The sequence below is a fragment of the Chelonoidis abingdonii genome, chromosome 2 (assembly GCF_003597395.2).
Source record: "Chelonoidis abingdonii isolate Lonesome George chromosome 2, CheloAbing_2.0, whole genome shotgun sequence".
In the NCBI taxonomy this organism is placed as follows: Eukaryota; Metazoa; Chordata; order Testudines; family Testudinidae; genus Chelonoidis; species Chelonoidis abingdonii.
The window spans coordinates 236,347,220-236,368,693 of record NC_133770.1 but is presented as its reverse complement, the minus strand read 5'-3'; the positions used below and the strand labels follow the sequence as shown (position 1 = coordinate 236,368,693).

Sequence of the window (21,474 nt, the reverse complement as noted above, 5' to 3'; positions counted from 1 at the left end):
TTCATCAGGAGTGATCAGTCCATATTCCAATTCACACTGTTTTGCTTAGGAAATAACTCTTAAAGCTCCATCCTTATAGCTTTTGAAGTAAGTATTAAATTAGTTCTCCTTTGGGAATTTAATTTCTATGAGCCTGTAGCCTTTGTGGCACAGAATACTGTTTATTATAAAGGTCTGATCCTCAGCTGGTGGAAACAATATAGTTCTATTGAAATCAATGTAGTTATGTCTTTATATATCAGCTGAGGAGCTAGTTCATGAACGCATCTATAGCTTTGTCTCTAACCTTCCACATAGCCACAGAACTATCTGCAAATTTGGAAAGCTTTGATTGTTTTATCTATAAAACAAATACCATAAAAGATAGATATCTGAAAAAGTGTTTTATTAATTATGGTTATTTAATTTATGCAAAATTCATACTGGTTTCAATAGGAGGGTTGAGTCTAAATATAAAGTACCACAGATATAGCTTAGAGTTCTTTATCCAGTTAAGGACCAGAGGCTAAATTGCCATTTAAGGTAATCAGAGAAACAGATTCCTAGAAGAATAGCAATTATTTGCCATGCAAATGCTTGCTCAAAGCTGACATATGACAGACACAGTTGACAAAGAGCTTGACCTTGAAAGCCAATCTAAAAATGAACCCTGAGCGAGACAAAGATCACACTAAATTAGACATGATGAAGAAAAACTGGACTAGATAGAAACATCCATGAACAGAAAAAAGACTATATCTTGGATAGCCACTTAGATGAGATATAGAAAACAGATATGAAAATCAAAATGTGCTAAGCTGAAGCACTCTACAGGGAGAAGATGGGCACCATGAATAGTCATCTTCAGCTTAACTGCAGTGGAAGGAAAGTCTCCGTCCAAGTTATATGTATGGATAGCATATGACTCAGAGATATTATCCCTCCCTCAGGGAAAGTTTGCCACTATACATAGAAATAGAAAAGCTCAATAATAGGAACCAGTAAATATTTCCATTATTGTAAGCTGCTGTCATAAGTAAAAACATCCTTAATAAAGACAAATCTACTGACAGGACACTGCTAACCAACCAACAAATGTATTTTCAAAATGGACACAAAATTCTGGAACCAATTACACAGGTGGGAATATTGACTGTGTATATTAACCGAATGAAATCTTTTTACAAAGTAAAATGTTTGTGAAATAATAAATTGGTGGTATTGAAGGGCCTGTGTATAATATGTAGCAGTTCCCCTGGTTATACCTTTTAAGAAGTTTCTAGTAGATCTTCAAAATGGCGGCTTCTGCCTCTTGTGGAGGTGGAGTAATTATGCCAATGGGATAGCACTCTCCCATCAGCATAGAGCATCTTCGCCAGATATGCTACAGCAGCGCAGCTTCTAGTGAAGACCTGCCCTAAGAAATTTTTACTAAAATTGCCATTTTTTGCTACCACAAATTAATTTCCTCTGGTGACGGTAATGATGGTGAAAGTGCCTGAGTACTCACAGAGTTCCAGGTGGCTGTTGGCTCAAACTGTGCTCAGATCAAGTATTTGTGACGTGACACTTAAAACAAAGGCAATTGCTGGGTGGGAAATTTGTGCTACTGCCACTCCCGAAAAAGCAACAGGAACAAAACATTTTCATTTTCATCAAACTTCTTCCACTATTATTGGATGGTGGTGGTTGGGGTTGAATAGTTTTGACAATTTTTGATTGACGAAACCTGAAAAATATTGTCAGCAATGGATATTTCCTGCAGAAATTTCAATTTCCATAAGATAGCCATCGTCTGTCCAAAATTTTTTGACAGATATTTTTTTTTTTTACTTGCTCTACTACTATAGCTACTGCCTTGCCTATACTAGTGTCTCCACCATACTTGCCACTCGATAAGCTGAATCATTGACAGTAAAGCTGAAAATGTTTAGTTAAAACGTTCTATGGTAATATTCTGTCTCCACTGAAGTCAATGACAAAACTTCATTGATTTCTATAAGGTTAGGCTTTCACTTCTGCTATACAAAAGGCCTTACTCAGCTGTTATGTCTGATGGCCATGTAGTCACTTGCATAATTTTTTGAGATGTCCAAAAAGGACTCCAGATTCTAGAGCTCATTCTTTTTAGCATATGTGCAACGTGCCTCAGGTGGCACGTGACCAGGATTCATCACCAAATTTGGTCTACTGGTTGGATCTGTCACTTTCCCAGCCTGGGGCAGGTATTGATGGGGAGTGTGAGGGGAATGCTGAGCTCACTGGACAATATGAATTCCCTTGCTATATTAATTTACTGTATTGCAAACTTGGAGCCAGATAGTGCTCACATTGAAATCCACTGTGAAACCCCAACTGACTGTAATGGGGACAATATTTTCCACATCTCTTTGTTCTAAAACAACTTCTGAAATTCTAATAGTTCTAGACAAGGGATCAGCACATGGCCCTTCAGGGAAATCCACTGGCAGGCCAGGACGGTTTCTTTACTTGCAGCATCTGCCAGTTCAGCTGATTGCAGCTCCCACTGGCTGCAGTTCGCCATTCCAGGCCAGTGGGGGCTGCGGGAAGTAGCGGCCAGCACATCCCTCAGCCCATGCCGCTTCCCACAGCCCTCATTGGCCTGGAACGGTGGAAGCTGCAATCAGCTGAACCTGCAGACCCTGCTGGTAAACAAACCGTCCTGGCCCGTCAGCGGATTTCCCCGATGGGCTGCGTGCCAAAGGTTGGTGATCTCTGTTCTAGATATAAGAATTCTAACAGACATAGAAAATTAGTTTAAGTAGTAAAAATGAAAATAATATTATTTTAAATCCTTTGAGTAGTAAAATTGTGATATTATTCCACCACACTGTGATGTATCATACACTGTTAGTAAGACCACCCAAAATTGGAGTACAATGGTGAAACTGAATGGCGAATGTTTTTCATTCATATATGCTGTTTTTAACACAGCCATTACTGTTACCTTCAAAAGGTCACTGGAGTCAATGGAAAGACTACTATTGATTTGGATAAACTAAGGATCAGACTTTAGAGTATTAAAATTCTTCATAATACACTTTTGTTTTCTAGGCAATTGGTAAAAAGTATCAGTGAAGGTCATCGCACAACTGGTGTAAAAATAAACTTTTCTTAACTTGTGGTCACTTTAATGCTAAAGTATAAGTAGTAAAGAAAAATTATATTGGTGATTTATTACCAATCTGTCATTCTTGTGGGATATTATGTATGATGTCTATATTCATCTCATAGATTCATGGATTTTAAAGGATCAGTATCAACATCTACTCTGCGCTTTTGCATAGTATCAGCACAGTAATTCCTGCTTCAATTCTGCAACTCCTGGTTGAGCTGCAGCATCTCTTTTAGAAAGAGAGCATATTTGCAGATGGGAGAAGAATAGCTCCAGCTTCTAATTTAAAAGTTTTATCAACAAACAAAGAGAAGCCCATCTCTGGATATACTGAAGCAAATTTTCAATGGATTTCTTACTGCGTGGCTAAATTACATTTTCTTTGTTATAAAATGGACTTCACCAGATCTTTTGTATGAGAAATATTGTGATGACTTTTCCTGATTAATAATAAAGGATCTAAACCACAAATGATCTCATGCTAGCCAGTTGAAGTTTGTACTTTTGTAAGATAATAGTATGAATTCACAACCATGTACTTAATATTGCCAAGTCTGAGAAGGTTAGTAGCCACACTAATTCTAAGAATGTTTTTCCTTTGTGTTAATGGGGTATAGCATGAAAAAGTGTTCTATATCATGTCCATATGAATATGGCAAATAAATTGATTTTGTTGAGTTTGTTATGCTAGGATGAAAATCAGAGGATGTTGTACAGAAGTCACTGTGGATACAATGTGGTTAACTATGAACTGTATGAACATAAGTGCTACAGAAGTGTATACTGATGATTCCAGCAAACACTTCTGCTCCAATCAGGACTTTGAAAAAGAAATCAGCAAATGAAAGTATTGAGTACTGAGTAAAGGAAAGCTTGACTCGTATGTGCAAAAATGTCATCTTTTCTTGTGCAATTTTGTTTTACTGAATTAGCATTTTTACATGGAGACCAATTTGTTCAATAAGTTGTCCCATTAACCTTATTAATCTCTTTAGCTGCTTTCAAACCAGCCCCTGAACATTCAGGACCATATTTAATGTGCTCATTCAAAGCATCTGCTAAAGAGATATTGTATTTTTTTTAACAAACAGAATAATCGTTAATGGATATAATGGATATAATGAATGCAGAATAATGGATTCAGCAGCAAGCTTTACTTTAGAGAGAGACAGATGTTCAGTTTAATTACGTTTACTTATTTCTAACCTATGAATATTTACTACTACAGACAAGTTGATATACTGGAGTTCTAGCTAGAAAAACACCAACCTTTGAAGCTCTGATAACATGTAAAAAGAGCACACTAATTTTTCTCCTGGAACTAGTAATTTAGAACACTCTAGCATTGCTGCTATCAAAGTACAATTTGCTCCCCCACAAACCTCAAGAATTATAAGGAACCTACCTTAGAAAGCCCGCCTACTTCCAAATAGAAGCAGATAATGAAAACATTCCAGGTGACCCAGAGGGCAGTCCACACCGTGTACTAGACAAAAAGCCAGATGACAGCAAAAAAGAAAGAAAAATAAAATGTGAAGATGGAAAAGTTTTATACTGAGCAGATCAATACCTTTTTTTAAAAAACATATCAATAAATATAGTTCTTCTAGGAACCACCAAACAGGAAGAGTCCAGAAACAGAGTTCTCCTGGCTCAAGTCCCCTAAGAATCACAGCAAATTACAAATCCAATATTCTCTCCTGCTCTAAATACATACCAATAAAAATTAGATTTATTTTTATGATGTTAGACTAGCCTCCTGATACCAGTTAATTCCAAAATGCTGACTTGATCACTGTTTTTTATGCATTTGTGACTCATGCGTATATCATTATTCAGTTCTGTTGCTGGAAATCCCAGAACTGTACAGTAATTTAGGTGTGCTATACCCTGCTAAATGTTAAGAGGAAACAAGTAGGAAAAACCCCACAAACAAACAAGAAGCCCCATTAGTCTGATGCATGGATTTGCAGCATTTTTGAAGCCATGTTGGTTCGAGGATATTAGACAGAGAAGGTAGGGGAGTTAGTATCTTTTATTGGAGCAACTTATATTGGAGAAAGGGACAAGTTTACCAGTCCCCAGACCTGAAGAAGAGCTCTGGAAAACTCATAAGCTTGTCCCTTCCACCAACTGAAGTTGCTCCAATGAAAGATACGACCTTATCTTTTGTGTTTCTCTGATATTTGGATGTCATTGAAATCATCAGGCAGGTGAAATTAAAGCTGAGCTTAGTCTCCATGACCTTTCTTCCAGTAAAAGGTATTTTAACAAGAAGTTATGATATATTTTCAGCTGAGCATGACAGGCCTGTTTGGGTTTTGTTTTTGTTTTTTTCCTCATATTTGCCAAGAAGTAGACAGCAGAACAAATTCAGCACTGGCATGAATGGGTATAATTCTGAAATCTGTGGCACTGCACCGACTTACACCACAGTTCAATTTGGTCCTGTGAATTTAAAGGTAGCAAGAAACTTAGGTCATCACTCTACAATGAGCTCCAGGGAGATGGACTCCTGAGGCTACATGGATCAACTCTAGGGTCCCTGGCACTCCATGCTAGTGCAGGGATCTGCTCACACAGAGCACATTGCATGACTAGCAAATCGATTTGTTCATCCTAAATATTTTTATTACTATCCAGATGCTGTTTACAATGGGAATGCACAATTTCCCTATATGTATTGTGAAACTTTGCAAAATTAGCTATCCAAATGTTCTAGTTCAGAACCATTTATGTATGAAGAGCTAATTGCACAAGAAGCTGGAGCTACACCCTACTAAACTGTGTAATGAGACGCTGCAATGGCACTGCCACTTTACATTTACAGCTTTACAATGGAGAATTGTGCTTAGCAGCTTTGAGAGTTTAATTTGGTGTGACCTCCTAATAGCAGGATAACATGCTATTGTTTTGCCTCAATATATTCTCTAAAACCAAATACCCTAATCATCAATATGCCAGATCCCTTTTCTAATCCAATGATACTGTTAGTTTGACTTTGTTGTACAATTTTCATTATGTTTCCTTCTTCCTCTTCCTCCCTGAGGTCTATAATGAAAAGATTCATATGAAGGGGGTTGATCTTTTTCATAGACCCCTGTATTTCCATGGCTTCTATATACAAAACAGGTTTGTTAGTTAAATTTAATTTGTTATAATGTATAGTACCCATGTGGCTTGAGGAAAACCATTATGTCAATGGCAGAGAATTACTGCACAAAATAAGAGCAACAGACCTGGCCAATCTTCTGTATGTTACAGAGAAGATCAGTGTACTACGTGAGGCCTGCTTTTAACCTTTTATTTAAACAGCAAAAAAATTGTTAAAATTACTGTGGTCTATCTGCAGTAAAGGTTTTGGCTTTTTATCATCATTATTTACTTAAATGGGATATTATCATTTTCATCACATACAGACTTTGCATTAACTCACTATAGACTCTGTATCAAAGGCAATAACTGATTTATATGTATGCAGTAACCAAGTTGTGATGTGATGTGATGTGTATCTTCAGTGCACAGAGCAGATAATAGCAAGGTGCCAGAATTTTACTCAGGTTAGGACATAATGGTTCATAAAAGCAGATTTCAAACTAGACAGGGGAAATTCATTTTTTAAAACCATATTAGAGAACTGCACAGGTCTACATTAACATGTCACCTGATATTTAGTAGTAATGGGACAGCTGCTTCATACTTCATACCAGGACAAATCCTGCAAGACCTGATCCTGGTCCCCTGAGCTTCATTTCCAGAAATGTGTTGATTGAAATTTTCCAAATAAATTCAGCATGAGGTGGACACTGATCACGGACAATTTCAGCCCAAATAGTTAGCATTTGGCAAAGTTATAAGCAACTGAAAATAGGATCATATAATGGGAAACATTGGGCAACCTTAGTAATAGGTCAATAGCTCTGTGTAAAATATTTCATGAGGGAGACTTGCTTGTTTAAATTTGTTTCTTTTTCTCTTTTGAAATTCTGCTTATATACATATATATATAAATTGTATCAGACCTATATCTATAAATATGTTGCAAATTAATATAATAATGGCACATTTATATAACTTCTTTCATTCTGAGAGGTCTCAAATCATTTTGCATATTTAAACTGATACAGAAATTGCATTTAATCCCCCAGTGCATTGAAGCCATTTTTGGAGTAAAACACAGCAACTGTTTAACAATTGCACAGTGCCACTAAGCAGTTTAGGACAAAAAGTGTGCAACTGAAAAATAGGACATTCCGGGGTTTGTATTTGACTAGGATACTGAGATTGATACTTTAGTTTTTATGAAAAATGGCCATAAGTAGCCATTCAATTTTACATCTCATTTGAAATGCAGTACCTCCAGTAACACAGTGTCCCTGACTCTATAACAGTATATTGGCTCACTGCTAATTCAAGGGAAGAGAGCCAACTACTGAGTCATACATCTAGGTGTGCCCTGGAGGTATCACGAATATTGACAGAGCCCAACTCAACTTAATTTATGAGAGATGAGAGAGAATCACAGAACAAGGCAATATGATAGAACATGAATACTGTCAGGGCAGGATTTAGCAAAGTATTATAGACAGTATCACAAAGCAGCTTTGAATACCTAAATATTATACACGTTTTTGAAGCTGTAAGGTTCTGTATGGAATGACTTTTCCTTGATCAATGTATATGGCATTTCTATATGTCCCAATTTCTTTCTGTTTTAAATCTAACTCTCTCTAGGTCTTTATACTGCACACATCACCAAGCTATAACAGCACCCCATATATTATTTAATAGAGTAAATTAAGATAATTAGATCCACACTCAGGGCTTGGCTACACTCAAAACTCCAAAGCGCTGCCGCGGGAGCGCTCCCGCGGCAGCGCTTTGAAGTGCGAGTGTGGTCACAACACCAGTGCTGGGAGAGAGCTCCCCCAGTGCTGCAGGTACTCCACCTCCCCATGGGGATTAGCTTGCAGCGCTGGGCTGGGGCACTGTTTGCACTGGCACTTTGCAGCACTGTAACTTGCTGCGCTCAGGGGTGTGTTTTTTTCACACCCTTGAGCGAGAAAGTTGCAGCACTGTAAAGCACCAGTGTAGCCAAGGCATCAGTTTAGGTTAAAGTGTCTTATTTTCACATCTCATTGTACAATGATAGATTTATGCTGAGCTGGGCCAGGTTTGCATCATTTTAACCATATGACTCATCATTCTGAGTGTTTTTCAACTTCATCACAGTGCTAGGAAAAAATCTTGTACAAGTATTCTGTTAGCATTATTAATTGATCAAAACAGCTTAGAAATATTGCTAGCTATGGGGAGTTCTGTGAAGAAAAGAAAAGAATGTATAGAGAAATGGACCATGGTGTAACTTTGCAGCTGTGTGATTTAGTATATTACATTGTCGGTTAGAATTCAAATTTAATTCTTCTTTGTTCTTTGCAAATTAATATTTGTATAAATTTCAGATGAGCTAATATAAGAAAATTATGAACCAGTTTTTCATTTTGATGCCTGCCGGGAGCTTTGGTTAGATTAATCTCATCCACAAAGTTTTCAAGTGTCATAAATGTTATATCTGCTAAATGACATGGTGGATTGTTTTCTGAGCTGTACTTAAATTAGAAGTTAATAGAAAAAATAGTTAAAAGAATGGAACAGTTTGACTTGAGATAAGCAGTATATTCAGAGTTGAGGCTGTCATTTCATTCCATCTTTCTCTCACTATCAGTTGGCTAGATTGCACTAAGGGTCTCAGACCTTTGGAGGACGTTACACAAAAGTGATGGCTGGACATGACTTCTTCCATCCTGGAAGCCCAGGGGATTGTGCCTTTTCTTGCAGGTGTAGCTCTGGCCACAGTGACCCTTGCTTTCATCATGTTAAGGCAGTGTTTCCCAAACTTTCTCATGGCATGACCCCCTTTGCACTCACCTCTGTTAATCCAACCCCCAATACTTAGCATTCAAGTTGGCTTTGCACAAATGAACATCCTATTTTAATAGTCTACTTTGAAAACTATGGGTGGGTAGCCAGGCCCAGATTAACTAATATGCATTCAGTGCACTTGCACAGGGCCCCCATTTGAGAGGCTCCCCTGACCAACAAAGATAAAAAAGGAACGTGGAACTAGTGACCTGGGGATCACATCCAGCCCACATGATCATTTTATTTGGCCTGACACCTCATGTGCCTGCCACTCCACTTTCCGATCTCACCATGTTGGCTCCTGCATCCTCCACATGGAGCCAGTGACTTGGTGTGGGCCAGAGAAGGCATACTGCCACGGATGCTGTGAGAGTGTTCTGTTGTTTCAGGTGCAGTTAGTGCTGCTTAGCTGTCCCTAGCATTGTTTGCTTAGAAGCTTTCTCGCATTTTCTTTTTCCCCCTCATTTCGTGACCCTCCTAGTACGCTTGTGCAAAAAACTGCTGTCTTAAAGACAATAGTGCATCTGCTATAACGTGTTAGCTGGCCCAACTGTGAAGGGGACCCAGAAGCAGCATGTAGCAACCTGTTTGCCAAATGCGGCAAAGAAACAAGAATATGCCACAATTATTAATAAACTTAACACTACATTGGATGCCAGTTGAATTCAAGGTCCATTTCAGTATACTGGTCCTCATGGTCAAAGACCTGAAAGACCTGTGGCCTGTATACTGCTGTAATAACTGGGCCTACAAATTTACTCTAACTGTGAGCTCAGCTATGAAAAGTGAGCGTAAGTTCATAAGATGACACGGTAACCTATAACAACAAGTATTAATGGGAAAAGATGCAAAAGTGAAACAGAAAGACTGAAATGATCAAAACAAAAAGGCCTGTTAAAATAACTCAAAGGTTATGTTAAGATCACGCTTGGTAAACAAGAAAAGTGTGAAACTGAAAAATCAATAACCAAAACTGGCATTTCAGAAACTGGGTAAACTTGGTGGACAAATAATGACGGGATGGGCTATTTTCCCAACCACTCCCATTTTTCAGTCTCGAAAGAAAGAAATTTTGCAGAGCAAATATGGCAACTGGAGTGAATTTCACCATCACGGCTGACACCTTAACATCTCCTGGGACCCCAGGCCTTCGTCATCTTGATCCTGAGAGATGTCCTGAACAGATTGAGCCAGTCCGAGGACCCAGATGACATTACCACCTCTCCTAGTGCCATCTAAATCTTGAATACCAACTGGGATGTTGATACTTTGTCTCTCCCCTCCACATCCATGTGTACTTCCCCCCCACCACTTATTTCTTCTCTTTCTATCCCTCTCCTTTTGCCTTCTGTCTAATAAAAGCCTGGTTTAGATGGCCAATACTGTATATTTTGCAGCATTACTGTAAGCTTGTGACCAGAAATATCCAATTAAAACCCAAGTCCTGAACATTCTGATGCCAGTACAGAGTGGCTGATGAGACCATGTGTTGTGCCTGTGTTTTTCCAGCTGGGAGGTTGAAGTGAAAGTCAGCAGCATGGACCAGAGCTGCATTTTCTATCTTTGCTGTTCTTCTCTCCCCCATTGTGTGTGTGTTCATCTTTTACAAAACTTTAACAGCAGCAGCAACAAGGACAGCTACAGCCCATCTCAACTGACTAATGGTATGGCTACACTCGAAACTTCAAAGCGCTGCCACGGGAGCGCTCCATTTGAAGTATGAGTGTAGTCGCAGCACCAGTGCTGGGAGAGAGTTCTCCCAGCACTGCACGTACTCCACATCCTCATGGGGTTTAGCTTGCAGCGCTGGGAGCCGCACTCCCAGCACTGTGGCACTGTTTACACTGGCGCTTTACAGCGCTGTATCTTGCAGTGATCAGGGGTGTGTTTTTTTCACATCCCTAAGAAAGAAAGTTACTGCGCTGTAAAGCGCCAGTGTAACCATGGCCTTATTCTCTTTTTCTCAAAAAGGGCTGTTATTATCATCTTTGATGCCATCTAAAAGATTGTCAAACAAGGGTTTTTCTCCTTCTAAAAGCTCTCGTCAACTAATGGGAAAGGGAACAAAGAGGGCTGTGAAAATAAAGCCTGATTTAATACTTTACATTTCAAACACTTTAGCTGTTTTCCCCTCTTTTCTGCATCTTTAATAAGAATTTGAAAAGGATTTTTAATGTTGCATTTGCCATGGTACTAAGAAGGCTGAGGCCTCTGTATACCAAACCCCGAACCTTGTTTGAAACTGTTTAAGTTTGAACCATGTTTTAACACCTCTGGCATTTTGGGCCCATTTATTCCATCTAAATCACATACCACAGCACCTTATGTAATAGCTGTCTGCCTGACCTGGTAGAACAATTGCAATCAGCAGAGATGCTTCAAGTGTCAGTCAGCAGGGTGGAGGTCTGAAAGACAGGGCCAGGGTTTTCTCAGAGGAAGGCTCTCAGCAGGAATTTGATCTTGCTGGAGATCAGTCTCAGCCCAAGTTTTACAACCTCCAGAGTATGAGGCAAGCCACATTTCCCTGTTTGGTCCTTTCCTTGACTAAGCTAAGTGCTAATATGGCACTCTCTGATGATAAACTTATTTGGGAGGCATTTCTGAGATAGGCGAGAAGGAAAAGAATTACTCATGTAATAACAGCAACAATTTATGCGCAGTCATACTCGACTTAAGAGTTTTAAAGGATGCAGGGTCAGCCTTAACTCTGATTTACCTTGCTTTTGTTAAGGCAAACATTTAACACATGTATTCATTTCTTCAACAATTCTGCAATACGGTAAATGTAAATTTGTGTGTGAAAAGCATTACAGAGGGAGCGCAGTGGGAACTGCACTGTAAATGCTCTAGAGAAAGCATTGTCACAGCCTCCCTTACACACAAAGGTCTGATTTATTAACGGTGTCATGCTGAGGCCAAAGCAGGTCCTTCAAAGTGTCTGGAAAATAGTATGACATAATATTACAAAGAAAATTATACACACATACGCACACACTATGGATCAGTATCTAGTAGGAATTGATATGAAATGCTGAGTACTTTACATTCTTTCCTTAGGTAGGATCAGGTAGACATACAGGGCATGAAAGTCATTAGGGAACACAATATACACTACCACATTTTTTTCCTGACATAGTTAGACTGGATCTGATTAAGTCAGCTCCTGGATTTGAGTCAATTAGAGAAGATGATGCTGAAAGCCTGATTCAATATATTTCCTTTGTTGAGTCAGCTGAATTGAGTCCTTGTTCTAATGTGTAATACCTATCACTAAGGGACTTAGGGACAGACTTTCAAAGGCATTAAGGTGCCTAAAGATGCAGTTGAATTCCTAGTGGGATTTTCAGAAGTGCCTAAGTGAGTTAGGCGGTTAACTCCCTTTAGAAAATCCCACTAGGTCTTTAGCTACATCTTTAAGCACCTAGATATCTTTGAAAATCAGGACCTTATTATATATTTGCAGTAACCAGATTTTGAGTTGCCAATAACCAGTCTGCTTGTCAGCAAACTCCATTTTTACCCCTATAGCCTTGGCCTATGATATAATCAGATCTCAGAATCTGACAGGCAAACCTCATAATCCCTTGGGCTGGACTCCTTCACTGTCTCTTACCTAGCTCACAGTGGAACAAGTTAATACAGCCCGGAGCTCTATGAACAAGCCTGAAGCATGCAATAACTGACTGCATGCTTCCATACTGTGGATCCCTTTGAGGAATCTGGGGACAGCTGCAAATGGCAAAGCCCCAGGAAGCACAGGGAGGAGGATATGTAGGACTTGAGGATCTGAGCCTGTCACTTCATTGGAAGTTTTGTCTTAGTAAAGACTGAGTAAATAAATTCAGTAATACCACAGTGCACACAGACAATGACAATGACAGTCCAAGCAAACTGCTTTATGGGTAGAGCAGGGCAGGAATTTTTTGTCAAAACAGCTTTTTGTCAAAAATGCTGATTCATCAAAATGGGAAATATTCACTGAAATATATCCATTTTGACTACACTTTTGTTGGGTATGTTTCTCAGGTTTAGAAGGGAATTTCCGATCAAAACCAATGAGACAGAGATCTACTCATCCCAGCACAGCCAATCACTCATCTAGCATATGGGAGACACTGATCTACGACCTTGCTGTGTGCCAGGGTCTTGACCCTGTATCATCCACATCCCAGGTAAATGTCCCAGCCTCAGGCTATAGAATCAGTTTCTTGCTAGCCTACTGAATATTTAATTATTGCACCAAGTGGACCAGCTCCAACAGGGGAGAGTAAGAGAGCCTCACTAGCCAAGCGCTTTCCTGGATTGTTGGAAACCCAGGTTCCAGTCCTTTATATGAATCAGACAGAGCAAGGACTCAAACCTTTTTATTTATGGAGTTTTGCATCTCTAGTTATAAAACAACTTTTTTAGAAATGTTACCTTTAAAATGTACTTTTACACTAAAAATAATATAAAGAAACAAGTATCAGAGGGGTAGCCGTGTTAGTCTGGATCTGTAAAAGCATCCGATGAAGTGGGTATTCACCTACGAAAGCTCATGCTCCAATATGTCTGTTAGTCTATAAGGTGCCACAGGACTCTTTGCTGCTTATAAACAAACAGTTGGTTAATGTGCTGTGTTTCATCTTTTATGCTGAACAAAATGAAAGTTTTAACAGGGAAGATGTACAGTTAGTGCTAGGAGTGGAGGGTCAGGAGATCTGGGATTATTTCTACCTCTGCCCCAGACTTGTTGTGTAACTTTGAGCAAGACACTACGGGGATGTCCAGGGCTGGCTCTACTGTTTCTGCTGCCCCAAGCAGTGCGCCGAATTACCACCGTGGATGGCGGGGGCAGTCTGTGTGCCGTTAGGGCAGCATGAGCGTTTCTGCGACGGCGGCAGTTTGGCAGCAGCTTCTGTCTTCAGCTGGAAGACAGAAGCTGCGCTGTCGTGGACAGCTGAACATAGAAGCTGCCGCCAAATTGCTGCTGCCACAGAAATGCATGTGCCACCCTAACGGACCATGGACTGCCCCCGCCGTCTGTGGCAGCAATTCGGTGCGCTGCTTGGGGGCAAAAACACACGGACTGCCGCCCCTTGCAGATTGCCGCCCCAAGCACCTGTTTGGAATGCTGGTGCCTGAAGCCGGCCCTGGGTATGTCTACACTTCGGGCTGAGGGTGTGATTCCCAGCTCGAGGAGACATATTCGCTCTAGCTCTCATCAAGCCAGCACGCTAAAAATAGTAGTGTAGTCTCAGTAGCACCAGCAGTGGCGAGAGGGGCTAACTCAGCTGCCCTGAGTTCAGACCTGTCTGGAGCCGATGGGCATGAATTTGCATGGCTAGCCTGAGCCACCGACCATGCTACTGTGTCTATGCTGCTCTAGCGCTCACTGAGCCAATGTAAGTGTCTCCTCGAGCTGGGAATCACCCTGCCACCAGCTCCAAGTGTAAACATACCCTTAATCTCTCTGTGCCTCAGTTTTCTCACATCTAAAATGGGCAAAATAATGGGAAAGAAATGCATTCATGTCTGTAAAGCACCATCCTCCAATGGAAGGTGTTAGATAAAAGTGCAGACTAATACTTTTATAACTCCCTTCTAAATTCTTTATTAATGTTCATGAAGTTAACAAAAGTGAGTACAAAGAACCTCAATGTTATAGTCAGACCATTTTTTTTTCAGGGGAGGCCACTTTTTTTTTTTTTATTTAGAAATAACACAAAATTACAGGAATAAACAGTTGATTGGGAAAAAACAGAAGCTTTTAAAGCATTTGACTAATGATTTTTCCCAGTAGACATTTTTTTCATTCTTTTGTGAGAAAAGCTATTTTTACATCTCAAAATCCCTTGCTAACAACATTACTGAGAGATTCCAAGTGCTGCCAAGTGAAAAAAATATTCAACTTTTCCAGTGGGGTCAGGGCAGTAGAATTTGAGAGGAAGTTTTTTAAGTGGCATTGGAATTTTTGATTCCTGGTTGGACTGAGAATGTATGTTTCTCTTTGCAGCAATGTTTCTCTTACCCACTCAGAGGTAATATATCTGACTTCAAGTTACATACATCAGAGGCAGGTCCCTGGTGACAATTTATACCAATTTAAATCAGATGCTAAATTCAGACCAGTTTTTTCTCAGGGGAGGACACTTTTTTTTTTTTTTTTTTGGTTAAGAATAACACACAATTACAGGAATCAACAGTTGATCAGAAAAAAAAAGCTTTTAAAGCATTTATCTAAGGATTTTCCCCAGTAGATATTTTTTTCATTCATTCATTCATCACGTGAAGTGGGTTTTAGCCCACGAAAGCTTATGCCCCAAAAAATTTGTTAGTCTTCAAGGTGCCACAAGGACTCCTTGTTGTTTTTGCTGATACAGACTAACACGGCTACCACTCTGAAACCTGCTATCTTGGATAGTTTTCTATACTTCAAAACCAGATCTCATTTACTGGGCCATAAGTTTCAAAATGATGGATAAGTAGAGACCTTAAAAGATAATGCAGAAAGGATTATTCATATGTTTTCAAGCATAAAATATATGTTTTGTAATTTAAGCGGTTTTAAAGGCTACTGTGAACACAAAGTCAATAAGACAGACTTACCACAACTATGTATCGAGGCCTAAACTGGATGGTTCCAAACAAACCCAATATGACAATTATTATTTGTAGAAAATTGCCAAGAATAGGAGCCCACTGGAAGCCAAGAAAGTCAAAGATCTGCCTCTCTAATGCAGCCAGCTGTAAGGAAACACATAACAAGATATTAACAGTTTAATTTGGGGTTATGCAGAATATTTGTTATTTTGATGTCATTGCATCAGACTCTACCAGATTGACTGTGATTGGAGTTCTGAGGAGGTTGGAATTCTGGGAGCTGGACTGATAACTGAACATTTTTGCTTAACTCATATACCAATTATTTTAATGACAGGGCACTTAAAAATATTTCCAGTTACATTGCCCACTGGCTGACTCTGTATTATCTCACAGCTTAGCAGATAACCAAAGACTGGTAAATTCTCATCCAGAATTAACTTGTCCTGGTCTGCTGAGAGCAACGTTTGCTGATATTTATTTATTTAAATACAAACATTGTTTCAAACAGCAATCAATATAGATAATGTCATAATATTTCCCTCACTGTTATCATCATCCTACCTCCCTTATTCCCTTCATTTTGTTGCCTCTAGTCTTAATTATATTGTAAGATGTTTGGTCTCTCGCCATGGGTGAGATTCTTACCCACTCTTTGGCCTATTTACACTGGGTGAACAGGTCAGAGCAGCGCAGAGTGGCTCTAAAAGCCCCAGATCCAGCTAGGGGAGAACTTCCCTGGTATAGGAACTGAGAAGCTGGCTGTGCTCCAAGGATCTCGTCTCAATCCCTGGCACAGGGACAGGGACAGGGACAGGAAGGCTGTGGTAATGGCAGGGCCACAGCATGTAGTGCTGTGGAGACTGTGGGCAGCACAGTTGCCCAGAAGCAGCTGGGAACAAATTGATGCAACACTGTTAGCCCCTCAGGGCTATCTAAGTTATGCCAGGGGCCACTTCGGCATACTACCTAATCTCCCCTTCTCATCTCCCCTCCTCACAGGCCTGCTCTACACTACACGTTTAAACCGAATTTAGCAGTGTTAAACCGATTTAACCCTGCACCCGTCCACACAACGAGGCCCTTTATATTGCTATAAAGGGCTCTTTAAACCGGTTTCTGTACTCCTCCCTGACGAGAGGAGTAGCGCTGAAATCGGTATTGCCATGTCGGATTAGGGTTAGTGTGGCCGCAAATCGACCGTATTGGCCTCCGGACGGTATCCCACAGTGCACCATTGTGCCTCTCTGGAAAGCAATCTGAACTCGGATGCACTGGCCAGGTAGACAGGAAAAGCCCCGTGAACTTTTGAATTTCATTTCCTGTTTGCCCAGCGTGGAGCTCTGATCAGCACGGGTGGCGATGCAGTTCCAAAATCACAAAAAGAGCTCTCAGTATGAACCATATGGGAGATACTGGATCTGACCACTGAATGGGGGGAGACAAATCTGTTCTATCACAGCTCCGTTACAGAAGATGAAATGAAAAGATTTGAAAAAATCTCCAGACTATGATAGACAGAGGCCACAGCACAGTGCTAGCGTAAGGACAAGCGTAACGGAAAGCCAAAGAATCAAACGGACGCTCATGGAGGGAAGAGAGGGGGTACTGAGGACTCCAGCTATCCCACAGTCCCGTAGTCTCGAAAAGCATTTTGCATTGCTTGCTGACTCCCAATGCCTGAGGTCAAAAACATTTTCGGGTGTTTCAGGATATATGTTGTCAATTTACACCCTCCCACCCGAAAGAAAAGGGAAAAAAATGTTTCTTGCCCTTTTTTCAATGTCACCCTAAGTCTCTGCATGCTGCTGGTAGACGGGGTGCTGCAGCGCTGAACACAGCAGCCCCTTCCCGATGGAGATGGTAAATATGACTGCTATCTATGGTCATGCAATCAGCCCCGTGATTGCTCACTGGCTGGCCTTGGTGAGTCAGCAGGGCGCTGGGTAAAAATAGGAATGACTCCGGTCATCCCCAGCAGATGGGACAGAACGGCTGGTAACTGTCTTCACCATAGCAACTGAAGGCTGAGCTCTATCAGCCCCCCCGGTTTCCTGTCTAAAGAAAAGATTCTCTCTACGCCTGGATACCATAGCGCAGCGGAGCTGGGCTTCTCTCCTCGCCACCCTTTAATGTCCTGCCTAGACTTCATAGCAGCTGGAGTCCTCCCCCATTTTATCTCATAAAAAGTCAGTGTTTCTTATTCTGCATTCTTTATTATTCATCAACAATGGGGGGACACTGCACGTAGGAGGCATGGAGGAAGACGGGAAGCACGGGTGGGGTTGTTGCGGGGCATCTCCCCCAGAATGGCTTAGCTCATCTTTCTGTCAGGATTCTGGGGCTTTGAATGGAGCGGCTGTGCTCTCTGGTTCTCTAGTACACTTGCCCCATATTCTAGGCAGGACTGACATCTTATTTTTAGACAAAATAAAGAAGGAATGACCCGGGGAGTTATTCCATTTTTGTCGCATGTGCCCGCGTCGTACCTCAGCAAGGCCAGCCAGGACACCCATGACAGCAGCAGATGGTACAGAACGACTGATACCGTCATCTTCATCGCAATTTACATGGCATGGCAGACAGTGCAATAGGGATGGTAACTATCTGCTACTTTCAAAGGCAAAGGATGCTGCTATGTAGCACTGCTGTACCACGTCTGTCAGCAGCATCCAGTACACATACGGTGACAGTGACAAGGCAAAACGGGCTCCATGGTTGCCATGCTATGCATCTGCCAGGGCAATCCAGGGAAAAAAGTCACGAAATGATTGTCTGCCGTTGCTTTCACGGAGGAAGGATTGAGTGACGACATTTACCCAGAATTCACTCCGGACACTGTTTTTGCATTGGGATCTCACCCCAGAATTCCAATGGGCGGGGGAGACTGTGGGAACTATGGGATAGCTACAGGATAGCTACCCACAGTGCAATGCTCCAGAAATCGACGCTAGCCTCGGTACATGGATGCACACCACCGAATTAATGTGCTTAGTTTGGCCATGTGCACTCGACTTTACACAATCTGTTTTACAAAACCGGTTTATGTAAAATCAGAATAATCCCGTAGTGTAGACATACCCACAGGCTTCAAGTTCTGTGCTGTGTCTCTTACAGGAGTATAGAATTTCACTCTATATTTTTGTAGAACCCAGTGGCACCCATATCAAGACTGGGCCATCCAGGTGCTACTAATAAATTTAAAACCATGATGATTGCTAGCAAAAAGTCTGGACTAGAACCCTGCCCCCCACTCCCCTTTGCAAATACAGTTTTTAAACACCTTTGCAGCAATGTTAGTATTTTGACTCTCCAGCACTCACTCTTGACAGTCCAAAAATTGCTGTAAACATACTAAAGCCAGCTTTTCTGGCAATGCACTTGTTGAGGGTTAAATCTGTTACAATATTTTTCCAGATGTAGCAAAACATTTTTGAGCATTTAAACAAAATCCCATGACAGAATTTCTATGCATGCCAGAGTTTGTTACACTTGATTTTACTTATATTGTTACATATCCTAAAATTTACCAAAATATTCACTTAAAATATTGATACTTAGGTAGATGGAGGGTGTACAGCCCTATGGATACCAACTAAATCAATATCATATGTGGGTATATCATTTAGTTAAAACATTTTATTTTCCACACAATGGACCATATTCATTTATAGGCTTGGAACATGTTTAGCAGAGAGTGAATCTGGCCCGTTCTCTTTAAAACGTAGCCAGTTGTACCTGTTAGGAAGATCTCATCTTTCTGGCCTGGATTCACAAAGGAATTTAGGTCTGCCACATTGAGCATAACTTTTAAGTGTCTAGAAAATCACAGGACTAATACTGCAATCCATAATGCCTCAGTTAGATGCCTAGGTTCCCTATGCAATGAATGGGGAGAGAGCAGGGCCTAAGAATGCAATCCACAAAAGCTAGCACACTAGTTTGGGAACTATCTAAACTAGCCACTGGAAGATCACAGAGACAGGCTTAAGTCCGGGAGGCTGCAGAGAGGCCCCTATCTCTGCTAGAGATCCCCAACCAGGAATCCTTCTCCTGGAGTCAGGCAGCTTAGGTGCATAAGCCATTTCTTGCAAGAAAATTAGGTGCCTGCCTCACTCTGCACAAAATGGCTGGAAGAGGAGGTGACCACTTTAACTTTAAGCCCTCCGGTCAGACCACTCAGCCAGGATATGAGACACCCAGGCTCAATTCCCTCCCGCCTCTCTGGCTAGGGTGACCAGACAGGGAGTCGGGGGTAGTAGGAGGCTATATAAGAAAAAGACCCAAAAATCGAGACTGTCCCTATAAAATCGGGGACATCTGGTCACCCTAATCTCTTACTGAACTGTTCCACTTTGGAGGAATACTTAGTCATTGGAGCAGAGTGATTGGAATCTGAGTCTTCTAATTAGACTATAGAGTCATTATTTCTCCATTATTTATCCGAAGTGAAACAGCTTCTACAGGTAAGAATGAGGAAGCCCCCACATCAGATTGTCCCATAGCTCAGTGGTTAGAGCACTCTCCTGAGAGCTGTGGGAGATACCTGTTCAGATTTTTCTCCCTCTGAGCCAGGGATAGGGTGACCAGATGTCCTGATTTTATAGGGACAGTCCCGATTTTTGGGTCTTTTTCTTATATAGCCTCCTATTACCCCCCATCCCCTGTCCCAATTTTTCACGTTTGCTGTCTGGTCACCCTATTACAGATTGAGGGATCCCCCACATCAAAATATTTCATAGCTCATTGGTTAGAGCATGCTTCTTAGATGTATAGGAGATCCCTATTCAAATCCTCTCTCACCAGGAAGCAGAAGGGGGAATTGAAAGCTGGTCTCCCACATCCCACATGAGTGCTCCAACCCCTGGGCTATTAATTATAAGACGGGTGGCACCACCACTCCTTCTCTGGCCAGATTTTGAATAGGACCTAAACCAGCAGGCAGTCTCTGAACACACCTACTGGTTTGGGCCCTGTGGATGAGATAGCTGCTCCTCCCCCTATCTTTCTCTAGTTCATGGAAGAATTGAGAGTTAGACAGGAGATAGGCATCCAGATGCCTAGAGTGAGGCAGCAGTGCACTTGCTCATAGACAGAAAAAGTCTAGGAAACTTCTTCAGTGAAAATTTAGATGCCAAGTAACTTTAGGCTCCTACAGGTTAGGCAGCAGCTAAGCAGAGGTCTGTGGATTGCAATGATGCCTAGAACATGGACTTGGTTACCTAAGCACCTTTGTGGATCTGGGCCTCTATATACAGCTTGGTTAATATGTTACATCTAAAATAATTAAATGGTTAAAGGTTGGATCCTCAGCTGGCATGATTGTTGTGCTCCTTTAAAGTCAATAGAGCCACATGGGACTTACATCCACTGAGCACCTGGCTCAATATGTATAGGTGACAATTATCACTCACAATAGATTGGTAATAAGAGGGAGCAGGGAGGGCATGTAGAATTCCCTTCTCTAGTAAGCCAGATGGAGAACTCCCACCCATCTCTTTAGCTTGACATGTGGGGAGCAACTGACTCCCATAACTCCCTCTTCTGCTTGGCTGGTGGGGTGTGAGTGCCTCCTGGTTCTATCCGCTTTAAACTCTGTATCTATTCTCCTCACTTAGTTGCCTCCTATTAGCCACAGAAGTGTAAAGGCCAAATTCCTGAACATAGCAGCTCACCTGACCATCATTTATTGGGCTGTTTTCTCCTGTTAATTAAATTATTTGTTACTATCCCTGAAAACCACAGAATGCATAACTGGTGAAGATCTACAGAAGTCTTGAGAGGAAAGGGATGGGTAGTACTATTGTGCTGTTTCAAAAATCTACCCTCTTTTAGGTTATAAAACCTTCTTTCTG

General features: G+C 41.1%; 1 protein-coding gene across 1 annotated transcript in view; it reads right to left on the bottom strand.

Moving 5' to 3' along the window:
- Window positions 1-18,173, bottom strand: part of NKAIN3 (sodium/potassium transporting ATPase interacting 3) — a 293,169-nt gene extending 274,996 nt beyond the window's left edge. Inside the window, exons 1-3 of the mRNA XM_075062029.1 lie at window positions 18,168-18,173; window positions 15,626-15,763; window positions 4,521-4,601 (exon numbers count right to left, since the gene is read on the bottom strand). Coding sequence (XP_074918130.1) covers window positions 4,521-4,601; window positions 15,626-15,763; window positions 18,168-18,173 — 225 coding nt within the window. The remainder of the gene's footprint in view (window positions 1-4,520; window positions 4,602-15,625; window positions 15,764-18,167) is intronic.
- Between the last annotated feature and the right edge of the window lie 3,301 nt (window positions 18,174-21,474).